Genomic DNA, 23,369 nt, shown 5'->3' on the forward strand with positions numbered 1-23,369 from the left:
GTTTATTATTTATATTTCTGATACTAACCTTAAAACAACATATTTATATAAGATACTTGTCCTTTACAAAACCAGTCTTACCTGCAATTCCTGGAAATATTCCTCCTCTTTTCTGGTACTTCTTCAATGGTATATAAGGAGAAACCAATGATATTTTTGCATTGGAAGTTTCTCAGGAAAACTCACAATGCTCAAGTTATTTCTACTTGTTACTCTTGCCATTTGCGGTAAGTTCTCCCATTATTTGCAGAATGATAACTGAATAGATAGTAACACTTTATTGCTAGCTAGGACAAAAATGTAATGATGATTTTACTTTTGCAACTATTCTGAATCTGTAATAGATCACTCAGGGCACATAGGCTGCCATGGTTCTCCGCTCAGGGCACATAGGCTGCCATGGTTCTCCGCTCAGTGCACAAAGGCTGCCATGTTTCCCTGCTCAGTGCACATAGGTTGCCATGTTTCCCTGCTCAGTGCACATAGGTTGCCATGGTTCTCTGCTTAGGACACATAGGCTGCCATGGTTCTCCGCTCAGTGCGCATAGGCTGCCATAGTTCCCTGCTCAGTGCACATAGGCTGCCATGTTTCCCTGCTCAGTGCACATAGGCTGCCATGTTTCCCTGCTCAGTGCACATAGGCTGCCATGTTTCCCTGCTCAGTGCACATAGGCAGCCATGGTTCTCCACTCAGGGCACATAGGCTGCCATGGTTCTCCGCTCAGGACACATAGGCTGCCATGGTTCTCCGCTCAGTGCGCATAGGCTGCCATGGTTCCCTATTCAGAGCACATAGGCTGCCATGGTTCCCTGCTCAGTGCACATAGGCTGCCATGGTTCCCGGCAGTGTAAGTTTTGTTTACACAGGATGATGGACCGCTGAGACTGATAATTTTTTGCGCTGTGTAAAAAATAATTTCACCCGAAGAACAAGTGTGTGTTCGTTCATTGAGTGATTTATCAGCCTGTTTACATGCCAAAATAATCGTGAAACAACGCTTTTAAGAATGCTCATTCATGATTATCTTGCAGTGTAACTCCAGATTAACTGGACAACTCAATTTGTCATTTTTGATGGGTGGTGGGCAGCATCAGGACCAAGTCTAGCTTTCCTGCTGCCTGAGGCAAAAATTGAAATGGCGCCCCCTCCAAGCATTGCTATATAAACCTGCAGTGAATAAACACATGCAAAAAATGCATGTTATTGGACAATATTTAGGTCAAAATACGCAAGTAACCCTTAACTTTTCAGATGGCACAATACTTTATTAGCCTAGCCATGTAGCACGTCAATTGGCAAGTTATGAATTGCTATATGTGTACAGGATCAGAACCAATAACAGTAAAAGAATTAAGAACCAGAACCACCATCGGTACATGAATACAGCACCAGAACCACCATCAAAGAAGGACGGACTGGATGCCTTTCTTGAAAAATATAATGTTTCAGGTTATGGGTACCAAATTCTGTTATGGGATATTGATCCAGAGAACTAGTCTGATAGCCATATGTGGAGTCAGGAAGGAATTTTTCCTCTAATATGGGGCAATTAGCATCTGTCTCATGAGATTTTTACATTGAACTTTACTTTACTTTAAAAACTATGAAACTTTCAGTACATGCATACAACATTAGTACATGCACCAGAACCACCATCAGTACATGAATAAATCACCAGAAACAATATCAGTACATGAATATAACACTAAAACTACTGTTAGTACATTAATACAGCACCAGAATGACCATCAGTACATTAATATATCACCAGAACAGTCATCAGTACATGAACACACCTCTCAGAACCATCATTAGAACATGAATACAGCACCCAAATCATCATCAGAACATGAATAAAGGAAGAGAGCCATCATCAGTACATGTATGCATCACAAGCTTAGTACAACGATCAATGAAGTGTCAGATCAGACCCCACCATATACACTTGTATCACATGAACCTACAGCTTCCAATATGTCCTTAATAGTGTTGAGCGAGTATGTTCTGTCCTAGTATGCTCCGAGTATTTATAGCTGCTCGGTGATAAGGTTAAATCGCTCCCGTGTGCATGATTTGCAACTGTTTGACAGTTTTATTACATGTGAGTGAGGAATGTATAAGACATAGACATTCCTCCCATGTAATAAAACTGTCAAACAGTTGCAAATTATGTACACAGGAGCGATTCAAGCATATCACCGAGCAGCTATAAATACTCGGAGCTCGGCCCGAGCATACTCGGCGAAAGGGTTAATAGAACATACTCGCTCAACACTAGTCCTTAAGCTGAGAATTGTTGCTACCAACTGTCATATGACTGGTTTCACAGTACTGATTTGACTCAGTCAGTATCACAAATAAAATTTACAAACAGGTACCTTACAGGTGACATTTTCTCGGATTGGAATTGTTCTCATCCTTTTCATCTCCATATGATCCAGACATCATGATGACTTCACATCCATAGCTCATCTGTACAGACTTCACCATAGTGTGTCACTGAATAAATAATTGTCCCTCTCTATGCTCCCTGTACAAAATATGATCCACAATCTTTCCTTTTTATCATTCATTGCCTTCACACTGTCCTCTCCTATAAAATATTGCTTTCCCACTTAACTGCCACACTGTCTCCACTTATGTACTATGACCACGACACTGTCCTCCCTTGTAAACCATGGCTTCCACACCATTCCCACTTCACGATACCCATATATCCACACTTCTGCTGTCCCTGCCCCCTCTCCATAGTGCTTTCCCTCTTCATACTGTCACCCCTCATGCTGCCCCAATCTCCACGCTGATCTCCCACATTTCCACATTGCCCCCTCCTCTCACTGCCCTCTCTCCATACTGTTCCCCCTACACTGTGACCCCAAGCTGCCACCTCTCCATACTACATCCTCACACTGTCCCTTCTTCATACTGTTGCCCCTCTTCTCACTCCCCCTCATGGTGTCCCATTCTCCACATTGATCCACCACAGTGCACACACTTCACACTATGGACCTTCTGTTAGAACCTTGCTCTTAGGTTTTTTCCTTTGCTGGTCACATGACCTTGTTGGCCTATTTAATCCTGCTCCGCCCTTCTGGCTTTGCTGGACTTCATTGTATAACTACTTTCTAGCTAGCCTGTGCTCTGTATCTAACTCTGTTAGTTTGCTTGGTCTACGGACCTCTATGTTCTATATATTTTGTTTGTTCGTCTGTCTGCTACTATTTCTGTTAGGAGGTGTCCCATTTTCCTCCCAGTCCTTAGTACTTGTAGGGATTCCTTCCCCACATCTATAGGTCTCCGTACAGACTAGCTTAGGACTTTAGCAGGTCTGATCGCAGGATCAGGTTCCCTGTTACATCGTAGGGATTCAGCTGAGTTCTATCGTAGGGACAGATCTCCTCTCTTTCCTTAGCTCTGGTAGCAGATCATAACAGTAAGTCCAGCCTGCAAATTCTCTAAGGAAAGATTTTTCTGTTCCATCATGGTGTCGGTTCAGGATTTGGCTCATCGCCTGCAGGGACTCTCTCTGGAGGTGGCCGAGCTCCGTCAGCACGTGAGTAACTGTCCTGGAGCACATTTATTGGAGCCTAAGGTATGTTTGCCGGATTTATTTTTTGGTGAACACCGAGAATTTTTTTCATTTAAAAATGCTTGCTTATTGTATTTTCGTTTGAGACCCAAGTCCTCTGGGGATGAATCCCAGCGCATAGGGTTCATAATGTCACTTTTGCGCAAAGAGCCTCAGGAGTGGGCCTTTTCTTTGCAACCTAGTGATACATGCTTCAGATCAGTGGATAGTTTTTTTTCTGCTTTGGGACTATTATATGATGATCCTGACCGTGTCGCATCAGCTGAGACTGAGTTGAGACGTTTGAAACAGGGATCAGGTAATGTGGAAAAATATTGTACTCATTTCCGTCGTTGGTCTACTCAAACAGGGTGGAACGATTCTGCTCTGAAAAGTCTATTTCTTGCTGGGCTCAATGAAAGGGTTAAAGACCTGCTAATTGCTTATCCTACACCTGAAGATTTGCAACAGGCTATGCAATTAGCTATACGGGTGGATAGGAGACTGCGTGCAAGGGTTAATGAGAGCAAATCCTCTGCTATGTCAGTTTCTGGTTATGAGAATGTGTGTACTAACAGTAGTAAACCGATGGAGATTGGATCGGTGGCACCTCGCTCTCAAGAAAAAGACCGTAGATTTTCTGAAGGCTTGTGTTTCTATTGCAGAAAATCTGGTCATTTGATTAAAGGCTGTGAGCTTCGTATGAAGAAAGAAAAAAAAATGGTCAGTCACGCCCGTATTGCCTGTTTAAATTCCAAGGGTGTATTTTTAGCTGCTTCCACGATTGCTCAGGAAAAATTAATGGAATTTCGGGTGTTTGTTGATTGTGGGTCTACTCTGAATGTAATTGATGGGGGATTCTTGGAAAGACTCAATTTAAAACCCGAACCTTTATCATCCCCCATTGCTGTGGTTTCTGTGGATGGTTCCCCTTTGAAGAATATTACTCTCAAGGTCTGTGAATTTCCTCTCACTATTAATGGTGTTCACCATGAGAAATTGGATTTGGTAGTTTTGAATAACTTGCCTTCTCCAGTAATATTGGGATTGCCCTGGTTAAAATTTCACAATCCTGTACTGGATTGGTCTACCAGTGAAATTAAATCCTGGAGCCATAAATGTTATGACAAGTGTTGTAACGGGCGTATTGCAGCTTTGGATAGGGGAGAATTGCCTGTTCCTATTCAGGATTTTTGGAGAGTTTTTTCTGAGAAGGAATCGCAGGTTTTGCCTCCCCATAGAGACTATGATTGTTCTATTGAATTTGTCCCTGGAGCGACTCTTCCTAAAAGTCGTTTATTTAACCTTACTATTCCTGAGAGGAAGGCTTTGGAGGAATACATACAGACAAGTTTGGCCGCCGGTCACATTAGGCCCTCTAAGTCTCCTGTGGCGGTTGGATTTTTTTTTGTAAAAAAAAAAGGACGGCGGTTTACGTCCTTGTCTGGATTTTCGTGAGATTAACAAAATTACTGTACGCAATCCTTACCCACTGCCATTGATTCCTGATCTGTTTAACCAGTTAATGGGGGCCAAGTGGTTCTCTAAAATTGACCTTAAGGGGGCATACAATCTGTTGCGCATGAAGGAGGGTGACGAATGGAAGACTGCTTTTAACACTCCTGTGGGTCATTTTGAGAATCTGGTTATGCCTTTTGGTCTTACTAATGCTCCTGCATTTTTTCAGAATCTTATTAATGACATCCTTAGACCTTTGATCGGCAAAAATGTGGTTGTGTAATTGGATGACATTTTGATTTATTCGCCGGATCTGGAGTCTCATTGGCGGAGCGTACGTGAGGTATTACAGTTATTAATGGACAATTTGCTTTTTGCTAAGCTGGAGAAATGTGAGTTCGCTGTACAGAGAATTAGTTTTTTGGGTTACATTATCTCCAGTGAAGGTTTTGAGATGGACCCGGTTAAAGTTCAAGCTGTACAGGAATGGCCTAGGCCTATTGGTTTGAAATCGATACAGAGGTTTTTAGGTTTCGCCAATTATTACAGAAAATTCATAAAAAATTTTTCTAGTATTGTCAAACCTCTGACCGATCTCACCAGGAAAGGTGCTGATGCGGTTCAGTGGTCTTCTGAGGCCATTGAAGCTTTTGTGTATCTCAAGGAGAGGTTCACCTCTGCTCCCATCCTTATGCAGCCTGATGTGACTAAGCCGTTTTTGGTTGAGGTTGATGCTTCCTCTGTGGGGGTTGGCGCAGTATTGTCTCAGGATAACGGGGATGGATTACATCCCTGTGCCTTTTTTTCAAAAAAATTTTCGGAGACTGAACTGAATTACGATATTGGTAATTGGGAATTATTGGCTATTATACTCGCATTTGAACACTGGCGCCACTTCTTGGAAGGTGCGGAATTTCCCGTTCAGGTTCTTACGGATCATAAAAATCTGATATATCTTGATGCTGCCAAGCGCCTGAATGCCCGTCAGGCTAGGTGGGCACTGTTTTTCTCGCGGTTTAATTTCTCCGTTACTTACATCCCTGGTACTAAGAATGTTAAGGCGGATGCCTTGTCTCGCAGTTTTTCTCCCATAGTCGGTGCTGAGAAAGAGGAGAACATTTTACAAGAAGGTGTTGTGATAGCTGCTTTGGACTCCGTTTTGGAAGATGAGATTCTTAAAGCACAAGAGAATGCCCCATCTAACACTCCTCATGGGAGGTTGTTTGTGCCTGGGACCTTTAGGAGAGATTTGTTTGTTGAGTGTCACGAGTCTCGGTTGGCAGGTCATCCCGGAATCTCTGAGACCAAGAGACTGGTGGGTCGCAGTTTTTGGTGGCCTGGATGGCAGAAGGAGGTCATTAAGTGGGTGCGTCAATGTACTATATGTGCTAGATCTAAGTCCTCACATACTCCTGCTGCGGGGTTGCTTTGTCCTTTGGAGGTTCCCAGTGCTCCTTGGACACATTTGGCTATGGACTTTATAACTGACCTTCCCCCCTCTGAGGGTTTTACTGTCATCTGGGTGGTCGTGGACCGTTTTAGCAAGATGTGTCACTTGGTTCCCTTCGTCAAACTGCCCTGCGCTAAAACTCTCGCTAAGGCCTTTGTCAAGGAAATTGTCAGACTTCATGGCGTTCCTACTGACATTGTTTCTGATAGGGGACCTCAGTTCGTGGCTTGTTTTTGGCGTGCCTTTTGTGACAGGTTGGGAGTTCATTTGTCGTTCTCGTCCGGATATCATCCTGAATCTAATGGCCAGACAGAAAGGAAAAACCAGGATGTTGAGCAGTTCTTGCGTTGTTTTGTGGCAGACAATCAAGAGGGGTGGTCTGAGTTTCTGCCACTTGCTGAATTTGCTCTGAACAATCATACATCTTCTTCTGCTGGTTGTTCGCCTTTTTTTTGTTGTTCTGGGAGACATCCGTCATTTGGGTCGTTCTCCAAGTTGGGATCTGCCGTGCCTGAGGAGGAGAATTTTTCCGGTGATTTGGAGAGAGTTTGGACGGATGTGCGTGGTAATCTTCAGGAGGCCAACAGAAAATCTAAAGACTACTTTGATAGGAAACGACAGGAGGTTTTGTTCGCTGTTGGTGACATGGTTTGGTTGTCCTCTAGGAATCTGCGGTTGAGGATTCCTTCTAAGAAATTGGGTCCCAAGTTTGTAGGGCCCTTTAAGGTGCTTCAGGTTGTCAACCAATCTGCTGTTAGGTTGGAGGTTCCTACCTCCTGGAGAATTAATCCGGTATTTCATGTCTCTCTGTTAAAAAAAGCTGTTGTGTCGGATGGTGACGCCTCTGCCTCTGTTCCTCCAGTGGTGGAGGACGGGGAATATGAAATTTCTCGCATCCTTAACTCTAGACGGTATAGAGGTAGTTTGCAGTATCTTGTGGCCTGGAAAGGTTTCGGACCCGAGGATAACTCTTGGGTGAGGTCAGATGATGTTTCCGCGTCCAGACTTATCAGAGCGTTTCACAGGAGATTTCCTGATAAGCCTGGTCCTAGGGGATCCGGAGGATCCTCTTAGAAGGGGGGGTACTGTTAGAACCTTGCTCTTAGGTTTTTTCCTTTGCTGGTCACATGACCTTGTTGGCCTATTTAATCCTGCTCCGCCCTTCTGGCTTTGCTGGACTTCATTGTATAACTACTTTCTAGCTAGCCTGTGCTCTGTATCTAACTCTGTTAGTTTGCTTGGTCTACGGACCTCTATGTTCTATATATTTTGTTTGTTCGTCTGTCTGCTACTATTTCTGTTAGGAGGTGTCCCATTTTCCTCCCAGTCCTTAGTACTTGTAGGGATTCCTTCCCCACATCTATAGGTCTCCGTACAGACTAGCTTAGGACTTTAGCAGGTCTGATCGCAGGATCAGGTTCCCTGTTACATCGTAGGGATTCAGCTGAGTTCTATCGTAGGGACAGATCTCCTCTCTTTCCTTAGCTCTGGTAGCAGAGCATAACACCTTCCTCAAAATGTCTCCTCTTCATTCTGTCCCCCTCACACTATGCTCCTCATGCTGCCATCTATTAATACTATCTCCTCACACTGTCCCACCATACTGTGCCCTCACACTAACTACCCCTTCCATAGTCTACAATAACACTCCCTTATATCTTCTGCTCTATGAAGTGCTTGTCTTTCCGCTGTCTTTGTCTCCTTTGCTGCGCAGCAGTGAAGTCAGAAGTGTAATAACATCATACCGCTGCACTTCAGATGGGAAAATGAGCACTCCTCTTCCCTTGAGTGCTTACATTAATTTCTTTAATTCTATTTGCCTCTGACATATGCTGATGCAATTGAATGTAGACAGCAGGGTATCGGCCTTCTACAGGTGCCAGGAACCAGCTGTCGGTTTAACAACCTCAAAGCATCACTGTCTAGAAGACCCCTTAGACTGTTGTTTAGAGCAATATGGTTATCTTGGCTCATGGCAGAAGTAGCCCTGGGCAGCATGATAACATGCATAGGCAACTTCTTAAAGAGGACCTGTCACCAGGTCAAAAGTAGACAGTTTTTGCATTTGCATTACTTCCACTGCTCCCCTGAGTGTTAAATTTTTGTTGATTCCAAAGATATGGGCCTTTTAATTTAGTGCTAATTTTATGGTCTTTACCAAGGGGACATTGCTCACAGGAAAAAAGAGAGCAGCTTAAACATATGCTCCCAAAGAATCCTGTGAGTAGCACGCCCTTGGTAAAGACTAGGGTTGAGCGAGTATGTTCTGTCCGAGTATGCTCGGGCTGAGCTCCGAGTATTTATAGCTGCTCGGTGATATGGTTGAATCGCTCCCGTGTGCATGATTTGTGACTGTTTGACAGCTTTATTACATGTGAGGAATGTGTAAGAAATAGACATTTACATGTACAATGTAAATTAAGAAAAATCATTACTAAAAGTAACATTATTAATAATATGTTTACTTGGATAAATCAGACATGAAATACACAAATAGCTTAACATTTACTGTATATTTTACTGAACATAAAAAACGGCAAATTCAATTTGTGCAATTTTTCAATATATGTACTATTTTGCCCATAGGACAATGTCTTAATCAAGACATCCGCTATTTTGAACAAATTTCACGGAATGCAGGTGAACGTGTGGTAGGAGGCACCAATGCAGTAAAGAATGCCTGGCCCTGGCAGGTTGGTATTCACTTTTATGTACTAAAGATGATACATTATATACTATGAAGATTCATTTTTGTAAGTTGCTTCTAGCTTGTTATCATTCATTTCTAGTAATTGAAATCAGTTCTTGCGCTGACTTTCTGGTGAGCTTGTACTAATAAACAGCAGCCAATCAGAAGAGGCTGAGCTAAATAGTAAAGTATCAGGAAAAGTAGACAATCAGCTGTCTAAGCTTCCTTTCTATGAAGGTGCATCTCTCACACGAGCATATAACTCGGACGAATCTGATGTTTTATCGGATAGCACTTGGACCAATGTTATTCTATGGGGCAGTATAGAACTGCGTTTTTTTTTCTCATGCCGATTGGCATGAGAAAAGAAACGCAGCATGCTGATTGTGGCTTCCCAAATCAAACCACGTGCACCCATTCAAGTCTATTGATTCATGTAAAACATTGGACTGCACTCAGATGTCATCCGAGTGCAGACCGATTTATACGGACAAAGACAATGGAGAAGATGGAGAAATTAAGTTCTCCACTCCAAGTCTTCTCCACACCGGTGATACGATTCTCTCATCCGAGACAATCAGATCACAGTAAACTGACACTCAGCTTAAACTCTCATACAGTTTGAGCAGAGTGTAATTTACATAATCGATCCGATTTTCTCAGAAGAGAAAATCATTGATCGTGTGACCGTAGCCTGATAGACATAGTTGACCTGCTCTGTCACAAATAAGCAAACATAAAAGTAGTTAAGCAGTTGAGAAAATAAAAAGCAGATAAGCACAATCCAAAGGGATGTTTGACACAGTATGAGGATTAAGAAAATGATATCTTTTTCCTATACCACCAAACTTATACTTAAAAAATTGTTTGTCATGAGGCTGAGGCTCAGTGCCCACGATGCAGAAATGCTCCGGATTTTTTCTGCATCTCCCTGGCAGGATAAGCGCATGCGGATTTTACATGTGTTTTTCCCGCCAGGTAGAAGCGTTTGTCAAGTGTTTTTGCATGCATTTCTGCATGTGGGTTATCAAGCTCTTTTCCAAGCAATTTTAGCATCACTTGGAAAAGTGCTTAACAACTTGGTCACACTATATAAATCCATGCAACTAGCATGGATTTATAAAGTGTGACCAAGTTAATAGTTTAAAAAAAAAAAAAAAATGGTAAAAAAAAATAAAATAAAATAAAATTATACTTACCCTCCGATTGCCCCTGGTCTCCTCAGCGATGCGTCCTGGCTCCCCAGTGGTTCACGATGGTGTAAAAGGACCTTCCATGATGTCATTTAGTCATGTGACAGGTCACACGACCGCTGACGTCGGTGGTATCGTGACCTGTCACATGACTAAATGACATCATGGAAGGTCCTTTTACACCACCGCGAACCGCCGGGGAGCCAGGATGCATCGCTGAGGAGACCGGGGGCCATCGGAAAGTAAATATAATGTTTTTTTATTTTAATTCTTTTTAAACTACAGGTACTATGGTACCCGGGTCTGGAGGAGAGTCTCCTCCAGACCCGGGTACCATCCGCACATTGAATCGCTTAATATCCACATGTGTACATGTACTCATGCGGATATTATGCGATTCAATGCAAGTTAATGGCGACGATCACGCCGTGTTTCCGCAAAATTAATGGACATGCTACTGATTTTTCCGCAATGATAACCCGCAGCGGAACTTTCCGCAGCATGTGCACAGCACATGCGGATTATCATTGGGGACAATGGGGCACGTATTACCAAGAGTTTTTTAAGCGTTTTCGCTGCGGAAATTCCGTGGCAAAAACGCTTGAAAAACGCATAGTGGGCACGCAGCCTAAATGTTCCTTAGCATAGATGCCGTACTCCTAGGAAAGCCGTAAATACAATCACTATCTACTTCATTAGATATGGAAAAAAGATTTTCACAACTCAACAGAAGACTTTTATTCTACTCTATTTGTCTTCTACTTTAAAATGAGTATAACAGAATGTATGATCCACTTAAGTAAAAACATGGCATCAATTCATTTACATCTTAATAGTAAATGTTTTAATGTAACAAGGACAATTTTTTGTTATCTCTAATTTCTTAGTGACCCTTCCTCATAAGTCTGCATAATGTACAAGTGTATGAATCCCTGTCTGGTTAGGATACTGGTGTCACTCCACTAGAGCACGAAATCAAAATAAGAACACTGTCTATAACAATACTGCATACTCTAACATGTTCTTTATTATTGGCTTTCTCCAGGTATCTCTCCAGTACCTGTCCGGTGGTTATTGGTACCACACCTGTGGAGGCACTCTCATAAGTGCTAACCGTGTGATGACCGCTGCTCATTGTGTAGACATGTAATCACAATTTTTATGATTTGTTATTATTATATTAATATATATTGTATACTCAAAATTATTTATGCAATTTCATGAAAGGCATATATAACAGACGTGTAATACTACAGAACCTGATCAGCAATGGTTGGCTATACACCTAAAATTAGGGTCATACACAATGTAGCCCATCAAATACCCAATAATTATAGACTAAAATGCCAGATGATGGACATGGGCCATTTTTTATCAGTTTACAGCAGCTTTGGAGAAACTGCAAAATGTAAATACTGATTTTTTTCTCCAATTTGCAAAGCTAAAGTTTCAACTACAAATTTTTAATTAACAAGAATTCAACCACAGTACGTCTAACAGGTATCCATCAGACAGCTGATTATAAAAAGGCATTACTTAAAAAGAAAACTTCATCTTATTTCATGCTGTCAGCAATGGCACTACATGGCAAAGAAATGTCACAAGACCTGAGAAAGAAAATAATTTATTTACAGAAGAAAGGTGACAAGTAGATCAGCATAGCTTTATTGATCAGTCAGGATACTGTAGCAAAAGTGATATAGAACATTTTACAAAGATGGAACTGCAATCTTTTCACAGAAACATCTAGGATGACCATGAAACAGAAAGAGAAGCGTTTACTGATGAGAAAGGTTGAAAAAATTTGACATGCAAGTTCACTACAGTTAGAAAAAGAAGTAGAAAGCCTTCCCCGGTGGGTGTTTCCAGTGACACAATACAGTGTACACTGAAGAAGAATGGCATGTATGGGTGCCATCCACTAAAAATACCTCTCCTAAAGTCAATGCCCAAAAAAAGCCACCTCCAATTTGCCAGGGCATATGCTGAAAAATATGAAGACTACTGGGACTCAATACTCTGGAGTGATGAGACCAAGATAAATGTTTTTGGAACTGATGTTTTTAAAACTGTATGGTGTCATAAAGGTGAGGAATACAGAGAAAAATTCATGGCGCCTACAGTAAAACATGGTGGTGGCAGTGTCTTAAAGAGAAACTGCTCCATATTGAAAGAGAAGATGCTCCATCACTCCATGGCCTTGGTAGACATGCACTACGTGACAATTTCCCAAAACACATCTAAGGCCACTGTTGCATTTTTGAAGAAGAACAGGGTGCCAGTGATTCAGTGGTCAAGTGTCTCCTGACCTAAACCCAACTGAGACACCTATGGGAAATTCTGAAGAGACAAGTTGAGCATCAATCTCCATCCAATATCCAGGCTCTAAAAGAGGTCGTTCTTGAAGAATGGAAAAAGATATTGCAAGATGTCGCCAACTTGTTCATTCCATAGCTAGAATCATGGTGGTCATACAAAATACTAGATGTAGTAGTTTTACATGTGGAGTGTATTCATTTTTGCATCAACTAATTTGAGTAAAACAAAATTTTGTACTGAAATATACAATACAGACCAAAAGTTTGGACACACCTTCTCATTTAAAGATTTTTCTGTATTTTCATGACTATGAAAATTGTACATTCACACTGAAGGCATCAAAACTCTGAATTAACACATGTGGAATTATATACTTAACAAAAAAGTGTGAATTTGCCATTGTGCCATTTTATAGCACAAACCAGTTTTACTGTTGCATGCAAGATGTTACTACTTAAACTTTTCATGTCACTTTGAAAAATAACTGAAAGAACACTCACTAAATATAACTTTCTAATATAACTTTGTATCTCATCATCCTCTACAGGACAGCGGTCTTCCGTGTGGACCTCGGAGACTACATTATTGGTTATAATGATGGTACTGAGCAGTACATTTCCGTCTCTTCCATCAGGAAACACGCTAGCTGGAACCCCAACAATGTAGCTGCTGGGTAAGAAATTGACCTGTGTGCAAAAATGATTCAACTGCATGGGAAAGCACTTCAATGTACAGTATATACGTAAAATGCACAAATACCGAATTTTTTAATTCACAACATTGTCTGCACCAGTAAAGCAAATCTTTCCTATGAGAAGACATTTTGCCTCCAGCAATGTGAATACAGACAGGGCATGTGAATTATATATCTATGATTAAATCTCTCCGTGATGTGCAGGAAAACATTAGTCTCACCTCTCCTACAGATTCGACATTGCTGTCCTGTGGCTGGCCTCCAGTGCTAAACTGAACATTGCAGTGAAAGTGGCTACACTGCCAGCAAGTGGCGCTACCCTGGCCAAAAACTACAACTGCGTTGTCACCGGGTGGGGAAGAACCAGCAGTAAGTTTTTGTGTACAATATTTCTATACGGGGAGCTTGATTATATTTCAAGAGATTAAATGCATTACTTACTTATGTTCTTCTTTGCACTGAATTTTTTTTTATTGTTAATTTGGTTCCAGTTTCAGAAATTCCCTCTTTGCCAGCTGCAGTTTGTTTTAAAAACACAAACTTTGCTTTTCTCACCCTTCCAAGGTCCAGTGTTGAGTCTCCGCCGCTGTTCCTGGTGTCTGTTATTGTCTGCAGCATTGACATTAGCACAGCACTGCAGCCAATCAATGAGCTCAACAGCTCTGAGCGGCTCATGCTGTAAATTCTGGCAGAGCCACAGAGCTCAGTTATTGGCCGCAGCGCAGCAGACAATGATAGATACCAGGAGCATGGACAAGTAATCAGCCGTAGACCTGGGGAGGGTGAGTAAAGCAAGTTTATGCTTTTAAAATAAACTGCAGATGGGAAAGATGGGTTTTTCGAAACCTGTAGGGAACTCTCTAAACAGTCTGCATAAAAAATGTCCAATCATTTGCTGCTCCAGCATTTTTAATGGGAACCTGTCTCCATTTTTTTAATATGTAAACAAATTCCACCACCTCTATCTACCCCTTTACTGCATTACATAACCATGTATATCATTTACTGACTCCCCCTGTATATCCCCAAAAATACCATATGAATTTCTTCCGTGCAGTATGTATATTAGCATGGTCTGGTCTGATGGGTATCATCTCTGCGATCTCTGTGCCTCCTGTGACATAAAATAAGTTATAAATCATGGCACATGCCATTCTATGTCATAACTGGTTACATTCTTTACTTTTACTGCTGTTCACAGCAATTTTCAGAAAAAAGGTGAGCTTAGCAGTAGGTGGTGTGACTACACACAACCAACAAACTTATAGAATTTCTCACAAAAATTCCCAATTTTGGTGAATGGGTGGAAGAGGTTAACAATATTATGAAAATGGAAAATATTATTGCACATGATAACAATCGCCTCAAGGCTTTTCATCGGCAATGGACATGTTGGATATTATTCAGTGAGGGAAATGACCAGGCAATCTGGTTGTCAGAAAAAAATACTTAAAATAGAATATCATGGTAGATGTGATCTCCTCTGAAGTGCTCGTTTCCATAAGTCGTTGTTTTGTGGGGTTTCTTTGTTTGTCACACCCCCCTAAACCTGCTTTTTCTTCCCATTCCTTTTCTTTCCATCCTCCTTTCTTCTTTACATTCCTCTAGCACACACATAATTATTTGGTTCAAGTAAAAGCTTATATTAATGCTTCATCAAGCTGGTTATACTTATATTCTAATGTTTAACGATAACATAATATTAATAACCATCAACTTCTTTATTGTTATCATTGAACGTAATTGGAATGTTCTGTTTTCATATCAATGTTGTTAAAACTCAATAGAAATATTTAAAGTAAAAAAAAAAAAAGGATAGAATTTCCACCAGAAAGTAGCAATCTGACCAGCATTGTTCTGCAAATTTACAACAGCCCATGTCTGGCATAGAATTGTACTTCCGGCACATGCACAGTAAGCAATTCACCTAATTTATTAAAAGGGTCAGTTCTATACATCAGGTGCATCTTATGGCCCCACGTCTTACATTAAGAGGAGCGTGAAGTATGGCAGTCTTAATAAATCTCCCTCTGTGGGTTACCTTTCATTCCATTGTGGACACCATCAAAGCCATGTTTCAAATTTAGAATATTTCTTATGGGCCAAGTTATTACTAGTATTACTGATAGGTTTCCTCACATATAACACTTGATATTTGGGTGTCCCAACTATTGGACATTCTATGATCAACTTATTATTATGGAAAACTTTTAACAAAAGGGGATTATATCTGTGCATTACATATTCTAATGACAGTTTGATAATTGTTGCAAGGTACAGCAGCGAGATCTGTAAATGTAACCTAAATAACATGATACTATTATATTGAAATAATTATAATGAGAAACTGCATTTTTACACAGCCACTGGACCCGCTTCTGCTACTCTGCAGCAAGCCACGTTGCCCGTTGTAGACTACGCAACCTGCTCTCTCAGCAACTGGTGGGGCAGCACTGTGAAGACATCTATGATCTGCGCTGGAGGAGATGGGGTCAAGTCTTCGTGTTTTGTAAGTTGCATCTTCTTCCAATGCTATTCTTTGAAGGTTTTGTCTCTCCTTCAATAATACTTTGGATAACGCTGCAGACACGTTTTCTCCAGCGGTGCTCCAGGCGCGCCAAATGTCTGTGGAGAAAATCCATTTTGGCAGAAGATTTCATCAATTATAAGTTTATGCTTAAAACATATAACTGCTTTTCACATCTCCAAATAAGCCTACTTCACCGCTCTCACTATCCAACAATCTTAAACAACTTTTTGACACTTTTCATTCCCTCCTCAGTCCAAGACTGCAGGACCCAACCACCAACCTTAGTGCTGACGATCTGGCCAATTATTTCAAAGAAAAATTGACCATATCCGATTGGCAATTTTCCTACCGTCCCCTAATATCATGCATTCTCTTCCCTCCTGCACATCATCTAGCTCACTTCCTGTCTTTGAACCGGTCACAGAAGAAGCTACCAGGCACCTTGCATCTTCTACCCTACTACCTGTACCGCTGATCCTATTCCCTCACACCTCCTTCGCTCCCTCTGCCCAGCTGTCACCATTCACCAAACTAAAATATTTAATCTCTCTCTCATCTGGTATCTTTCTCTCCTCATTTAAACTCGTCAGCATACATCCATTATTTAAAAAACATCCCTCAACAAGAACTGTGATGCTAACTAAAGACCTGTCTCTAATCTCCCCTTCATCTCTAAACTTCTGGAACATTTGCTCTTCTCCCATCTAATCTGCTATCTCTCAGATAACGCTCTTCTTGACCCTTTACAATCCGGTTTCCACTCCTTACAGTCTATTGAAACTGCCCTTACTGAAGTCTAATGATCTATTAGCAACTAAATCTAATGGTCACTACTCCCTGCTGATTCTCCTGGATCTCTCCGCAGCATTCGACACTGTCAATCTCCAACTCCTACTCACTATGCTCCGCTCTATTAGGCACAAGGATACTACTCTCTCTTGGTTCTCCTCCTTCACTGTGTCTTTTGCTGGCCCCTCTTCCTCTCCTTTTCCCCTTACTGTTGGTGTTCCTCAGGGCTCAGTCCTAGGTCCCCTCCTCTTTTCTTTATATACTGCCTTTACTGGACAAACCATCAGTAGATTTGGTTTTCATTGCCATCCCTGTGCTGATGGCACCCAATTATACACCTCTTCTCCTGACATTACCCTCATATTACTACAAAATACCATTGATTTTTTGTCCACTATCTCTTACATCATGTACTCCCTCTATCTATAACTGATTTTGTCAAAAACTGAACTCCTTGTGTTTCCTCCCACTAATAATCTTCCTAAATCCCAAACAGCACTCTCGCTGTCTTGGAGTTATACTTGACTCAGATCTTTCCTTCACTCCCCACATCCAATTACTTGCTCACTTATGTCACATGCACCTCAAAAACATCTCTAGAATTCATACATTTTTTATCTTTGCCTCTGCAAAGACTCTTACTGTTGCTCTTATTCATTCTACTCTGGACTACTTCAACTCTCCACTAATTGGTCTCCCTCTTACAAAACTCACCCCTCTCTAATCCATCCTGAATGCAGCAGTCAGGATCATATTCCTGTCCAACCCCTACACCGATGCCTCTACCCTGTGCCACTCATTGTACTAGTTGCCGATCGACTACAGATATAAACTTATCACTCTGACCCACAAAGCGCTCCACAGTTCAGCATCACCTTATATCTCCTCCCTTATCTCTGTCTACCAACCTACCCATGCCTTTTGTTTTGCTAAATACATAAGATTAACATCCTCAATAATTCGAACCTCCCACTCCCATCTTCAAGACTTCTCAAGTGTTGCGCCAGTTCTCTGGAACGCACTACTCAAGCCAATTAGATTAATTCCAAATATCCACAGTTTTAAGTGTACCCTAGAAACACATTTATTTAGACTGGCCTATCGCCTCACCTCACTTATGTTACTATTCCCTTTTAGCCATTCAAAAACTTTTCCTCCAAATCTTGTCCCTTTTAGCATCTGTTTCCACACCCTCCATACACTTATTACCACTCTTTATCTATACTTGTACATATACTGACTGGTGACCGGTTCATGCAGTTATTTGAATATCCTATTTATTATATTGATGCCTTAACCATACAATACCATCACTTTTTACCATTTACCATTTGTGTATCTCCTATTTCCTCATAGACTGTAAACTAGGGCCCTTACTCCTCTTGGTATCTGTTGAGTTATGTGTTAATCTGTAATGTCTTTATTATCTGTACATGTCCCCTCTGAATTGTAAAGTGCTGCGGAAAATGATCCACAGAAATAAAATGATGATTATTGTCATTATTATTAATAGGTAAAATTGCAAAGATATTAAAAATCCTCTCCAATTGTAAGCCGAGTACCGAGGGGGTTCTCAGGATACTACAAAGTCACAGACAAGGAAGACGACCCAGACAGTTTATCCCCAGAAAATAAGTTTTTACTGAATCAAGAGGGAGCTATATTAAACTACACGCACAACGTATACAAATCCAAACACTCAGCCTAGAGTTGAGACTATTATGCTGTACGGCAGGGCAGCCCACAATATGTACTGCAGAATCTAAAAACTATTAATACTCGAACCAGGAACAATTTCAGGGCTGCCCGCGGTCAACACAGCAGTTTACAATCTTATAACTTCTAAATATCCCGGCTCCCCAAAGCGCTTAGTGTACACATTTACGTTTTAACAGCAGCTGCTCCAACAGGACTTTGGATCAGGGACTTTTACAATAGCAATGTTCATAGGTGCCTTTCAAGCACCTTACTATGTAAAACAAGTCTGTCCATAAGGTTCAAAGCTACTCAATTATATAGCACGTGAGGTATGGCCACACCGTACTAGATACTCAGGAGTCCAGCATAAAATAAAAAATAAAAGTCTAAATAACAACAAGCTTAGTGGGGAAAGTTCTGGCCTGCGCAAAAACACCGTCTAACTAACTGACTAGCTATATACAGGCCTCTGATCAGACTTTGGTTTAGGCGCCCAAAAAAATTAAGTTGAGTGCACGGTTACCCTCTACAATGATGCCGAGGGCCTTAAATCTCTTACAGACCCGGGTCTGACTCGTCAGGTGCTAGTAGGCAGCTAAGGGGGTTTCCTTCCCAAACGGGGGTATATCCATCCAGACGACCGTCACTCCTCACGTGGTCCTCCGGCTGTACTCGCCCACCTTTGCCATCTGCGGTCCTTTTCCATCCGACAAAATGGTGGCGCCGTCTCCTCTCTCTCCTCCTGCACTCACACTGATTAACTGGCAAAAAAAAACGTTGCAGAGAGTAGTAAGGAAACAGTAACCTCCTGTGGTCACATGATGCCATTGCAGCTTATACATATCATACATTAGCATATATAAATGGATGAGCTGATATCTGCAGGAAACAAAGTTTATATTCATGTGAACACTAGTGGGTCAGCATATATCTCCATCCCTGAAGCGCCGAACTGCTGTCCCACCATCCTACACATTCTCAATAACTTAAGGATTTCTAATTTTATTGAGTACAGTTCGTTGCCTAGATTACCAGCCACCCTCCAGTTTCAGAATGGCCGGTTACTAAGCAAAAAGCTTACACCATTTGAGGGGTCTATGCTGTAGAGCCTGGAAGCGCTGAAGTTTGTTGGATCATGGGAACCATGCACTTTTCCAATGCTGCAGAATCAATGCTGCCTCTGCTAGCAGCCTGAGTGCTTAATTTGGACTCTTAATCATTCAGAAGCACACTGCCCCCCGACTAACAGGAATGCAGGGGAGCAGCGCACTCCTGAAGAAAGAAATGAGACAAACCCTTCAATACAGAACTTCCAAAATAATTCTCAGACTGGATGAAATGTAATTTTACTATAAAACAATATATTGTTCTGTATAGTACACTACTGACATTTGTGCTTATTACTCATCACTGCACACTCAGGGTGATTCCGGTGGACCCCTCAACTGTGCCGTCAATGGTGTTTACCAAGTCCATGGTATCGTCAGCTTTGGATCTTCTCTTGGATGCAACTACCTTCGAAAACCATCCGTGTTTACCAAAGTCTCCTCTTACATCTCCTGGATCAACAGCGTAAGTGGCAGATATGAAAATTTTAGGTCATGCTTCCAAATACCTGCATACTGTATTATGCATATAATATTATGTCTGTGGAACTCACATTGAATTGCTGGGCTAAACACAAGAGATGCAATAAAACTGGGTGCACTGACGCCCTGAATAATGAATCCTATTAGTCTCTGTACAATAGACCTTGTAACTCAGCGGTATTACTCCATGTACAGATGTAGCCTTTCTTACAATGACAAAGGTCTCACAATGTCGAAAGATATCCAGGCACAGAAGAGTGTAACTCAACAGCCTAACAATACAAAGTCAATGGCTTTTGTTGTTTTAAGAATCGACTTTCTGCGCCGTCATCTTGTGTTAGCCTAAGAAAGGCTACATCTATATGTCCAACATAGCCACACAGCGATAAAGACAGGAGTATGGAAATAACTCAGTATCTGCTATAAGTTTCCAAATTTCATCAGATAAAATAATTGCAGCAAGTTAGAAGATAGTGCTGCCCGCCTGCTTCCAAGTCATTTACTTTAAAAATGGAGAATCTGGCTTTCCACCTGAAAGAACATCCACTTTTAGACTTTGAATTTTCAGACCGTGAGCTAGTATGATTTAGTGTATTTTGGGGGATTTAAGCTAAAGAGTTAAAAGATTGATCCGTTCTTGTAATTTAGAATGTCCCACTATAAAATACCCACCTTTTTCTTTTGCAGAACATCTGAATGGATCACTTCTTTCTACCAAAATGGAAACCTGACCCATCATACAGCATGCTTGTATTGGTTTAAATGAGAACAGCTTTGCTAATAAAAAACTTACTTCCAACAAATAAGTTTCATTCTTTTTTCCATATGTTATGCATAGGGTTATACATTTGACATCCCATTCAGCTTTTAAGGCAAACCTATCAGCCCTCGTAGGTTGGGTTCACACACGTGTATGCTAAATTGTCTCTTTTACGTCCAGAAAAAAACTGACTGTATTTCAGCCGTAGTGTCCTTTGAATGCAATTTGAATGCATCAATTTTTTACATGATCAATTTAATAAATAAGGTAATATACAGTTTCCTATCTTTATAATTGTAATTTATCCATGAAAAATGCATGATATACAGATGGAAATCCATAAGCGATTCCTATTTTTATGCAGTTCACATTTTTTTCAGTGCAGCCCTATGAGGCAGAAGTCTATTAAATGAAATGCAGGTTACTCTCTTTATCAATCAGTGATTGACAGTATTCTCCACATGTACAGCAACAGGGAGGAATATGTCAATCACAAGTGGGTGGAGGGACACAGCTTCCAGGTCTAGTCTTCAGAGATCTATCCTCCTAATTCTTTCTGTATAGCAGTTTATTTCTCCAAAAGATAGATGTGAAACCCCGGGACTGCTTTGCTGTCATTAGTACACATTGGAGACCTACCAATATTCAATTTGAATATGTATAATTCTGAAATTAATTACAACATGCCATGAGAGTGTGACACCCCAGGGGTCTGGTTGTCACAGTGATAGAGATATTACGTCTGAGAGCAGGTGGGAGGTCCTTTGGTCAGGGATCCTGTGCATGCCACACCTCCTGCCCAGCCTTGGGAGGGGAAGAACTTCCCCTGTATAAACCCGGGGCTGAGGCAGGGTTAGTGAGTCCAGGAAGAGTAGAGACAAGAGCAGCATAGGAAGCAGCAGAGTCACAAGGAGTCAGGGGCTGGCAGCTAAAGAGCTCGCCCTGACTAAGAAGATTCTTTACCGGACCCGGAGTCCGAGGCTGTGGGGACTAACTTCTACCCAGCAGCAGAATCCGTCAGGCAGGGGATTTCAGGTCCCCTGGCCCAGAAGCCCGAAGGCCCGGTCACACGCGTGGGACCAGCACCGCCATCGTGGAGCGGAAGCCATTAGAAGGCCCCGAGTCACCGGCCATACGGGTGAGCACCACACGGTACACTCAGGGACGTGGGCTACTTACATCAGCTTCTAGCAAGGTAGCCAGAAGAGTACAGTCAGCTTGGGAGGCCTACAACTACGCCTGGCCAGGGGAGATCCCATCTGCTCAAGGACTGACCAGGCCCCGTTCGCTAGCAAGTACTCCGGGAGGGTCTATCGTTGTTACCAGTAAAGACCCTGAACGCTACCATACCGTCTCTGAGTGGTTCCTGCTACCCCCATCATCCACGTCGGCTGCCCTGAGGCCATACCCCTCCCGTTGGGGGTTATACTATCACGCTGCACCATCCTTCCACCGGCCTCAGCGGTCTGCCCTGCAGCAGCAGCCCCCTGGCTGCATTCAACGGGTGGCGTAGTCATCAACCATTTTCTACCGCTAACAGACTGCCGTCCAGTTTGACTCCCTGGGCACGGACCGGGTCACCGCCACGAGACTACAACCCTAAACAGATCCGGCTCCGGGTAAGCTCCCGCGTGCGCAACGCAGCGCGACACAGGCCCAGGGGCGCGTCAACTTTGGCGTAGTCGGCAGCAACCACCGGGTACTGCGTGCCTGAAAAGCAAAGACTGTTCAAACTTACCAGTGGTGAAGATTCCCGCCATCCGGCGCCATCTTCAGCCTTCTTCCCGCCATCGGTGAAGTTTCCCGCCATCTTCAGCCTTCTTCCCGCCATCCGTGGAGTTTTCCCGCCATTGGACGCCATCTTGAGGACACCGCGCGGGAAGAAGAGGGGCGTGGACTCCGAAAGCGCGCGAGAACTGAAGCCCCGCCTCACGTCCGGACGTTGCGTAAGGTCCTGGAAGGAGCCCAGCAGACGCCGACGTCACAGGAGCGCGACGGAAGGTCCTCAACCCTGACGATCCACTGCGGAGCCGCGGCCTACGGAACAGGATCATCGCAAGGTAGGCCACGGTCCACTAGGGGGGAGGAAGATGTCGGATACGGAGGGGAGCTCCACTGCCTCAACCCCCGCCAGCGCTACCGCTGTTGCAGTTATGCCCTTCACCATGCCCTATATCCCGGGAGCAGCTTGGCTACCCCAGTACTCAGGGGAGTCACATACCCTGCATGACTTTAGAGAAAAGCTGGATAGCCTCTTCCAGGTGTACCCCCTCACAGAAGAGCAAAAAGTGAGCATCCTGGTGGCCCAACTAACTGGGGCAGCCAAAAGGGAAGTAAAATCCTGGCCACCTGGGAGGAAGACTGTCGCAGGGATACTAACCCGGCTGAAGGACACCTTTGATACCCGCACCTCAGCCGAGATTAAACTTAGATTCTACGGGTGCAAGCAGCGAGCGCATGAGAGTATAAGGGACTATGCACTCAACCTACAAGAGGCCCTGAGGGCCATTAAGCAGACCGACCCTAATGGAGTGGGAAACGAGGACAGGCTGTTGACCGAACAATTTATAGAGGGTTTATATTGCAATGCCCACCGCACCCAGTTGCGGGCAATGGCCTTACAGGACCCTC

General features: G+C 42.6%; 1 protein-coding gene across 1 annotated transcript; it reads left to right on the top strand.

Annotated features, from left to right (window-relative positions):
- Nucleotides 1-187: 187 nt before the first annotated feature.
- On the top strand, nucleotides 188-20,324 carry LOC141245004 (chymotrypsin-like elastase family member 1). The gene is made up of 8 exons (XM_073669029.1): nucleotides 188-227; nucleotides 9,064-9,170; nucleotides 11,405-11,505; nucleotides 13,226-13,351; nucleotides 13,605-13,741; nucleotides 15,736-15,881; nucleotides 19,812-19,987; nucleotides 20,174-20,324. The coding sequence occupies exons 1-8, from the start codon at nucleotides 188-190 to the stop codon at nucleotides 20,322-20,324; spliced, it is 984 nt and encodes a 327-aa protein (XP_073525130.1).
- Nucleotides 20,325-23,369: the final 3,045 nt, after the last annotated feature.

Source organism: Phyllobates terribilis, unplaced genomic scaffold (genome assembly GCF_046119375.1).
Source record: "Phyllobates terribilis strain yellow unplaced genomic scaffold, ASM4611937v1 Scaffold_2__4_contigs__length_985480577, whole genome shotgun sequence".
Lineage (NCBI taxonomy): Eukaryota > Metazoa > Chordata > Amphibia > Anura > Dendrobatidae > Phyllobates > Phyllobates terribilis.

Bases quoted from the DNA above. Each gene is read 5' to 3' on its own strand.
- LOC141245004 (XM_073669029.1), top strand. From the start codon at position 188: ATGCTCAAGTTATTTCTACTTGTTACTCTTGCCATTTGCG. The intron at 13,352-13,604 runs GTAAGAAATTGA...CCTCTCCTACAG, and splicing joins CCCAACAATGTAGCTGCTGG to ATTCGACATTGCTGTCCTGT. The intron at 13,742-15,735 runs GTAAGTTTTTGT...ATTTTTACACAG, and splicing joins CGGGTGGGGAAGAACCAGCA to CCACTGGACCCGCTTCTGCT.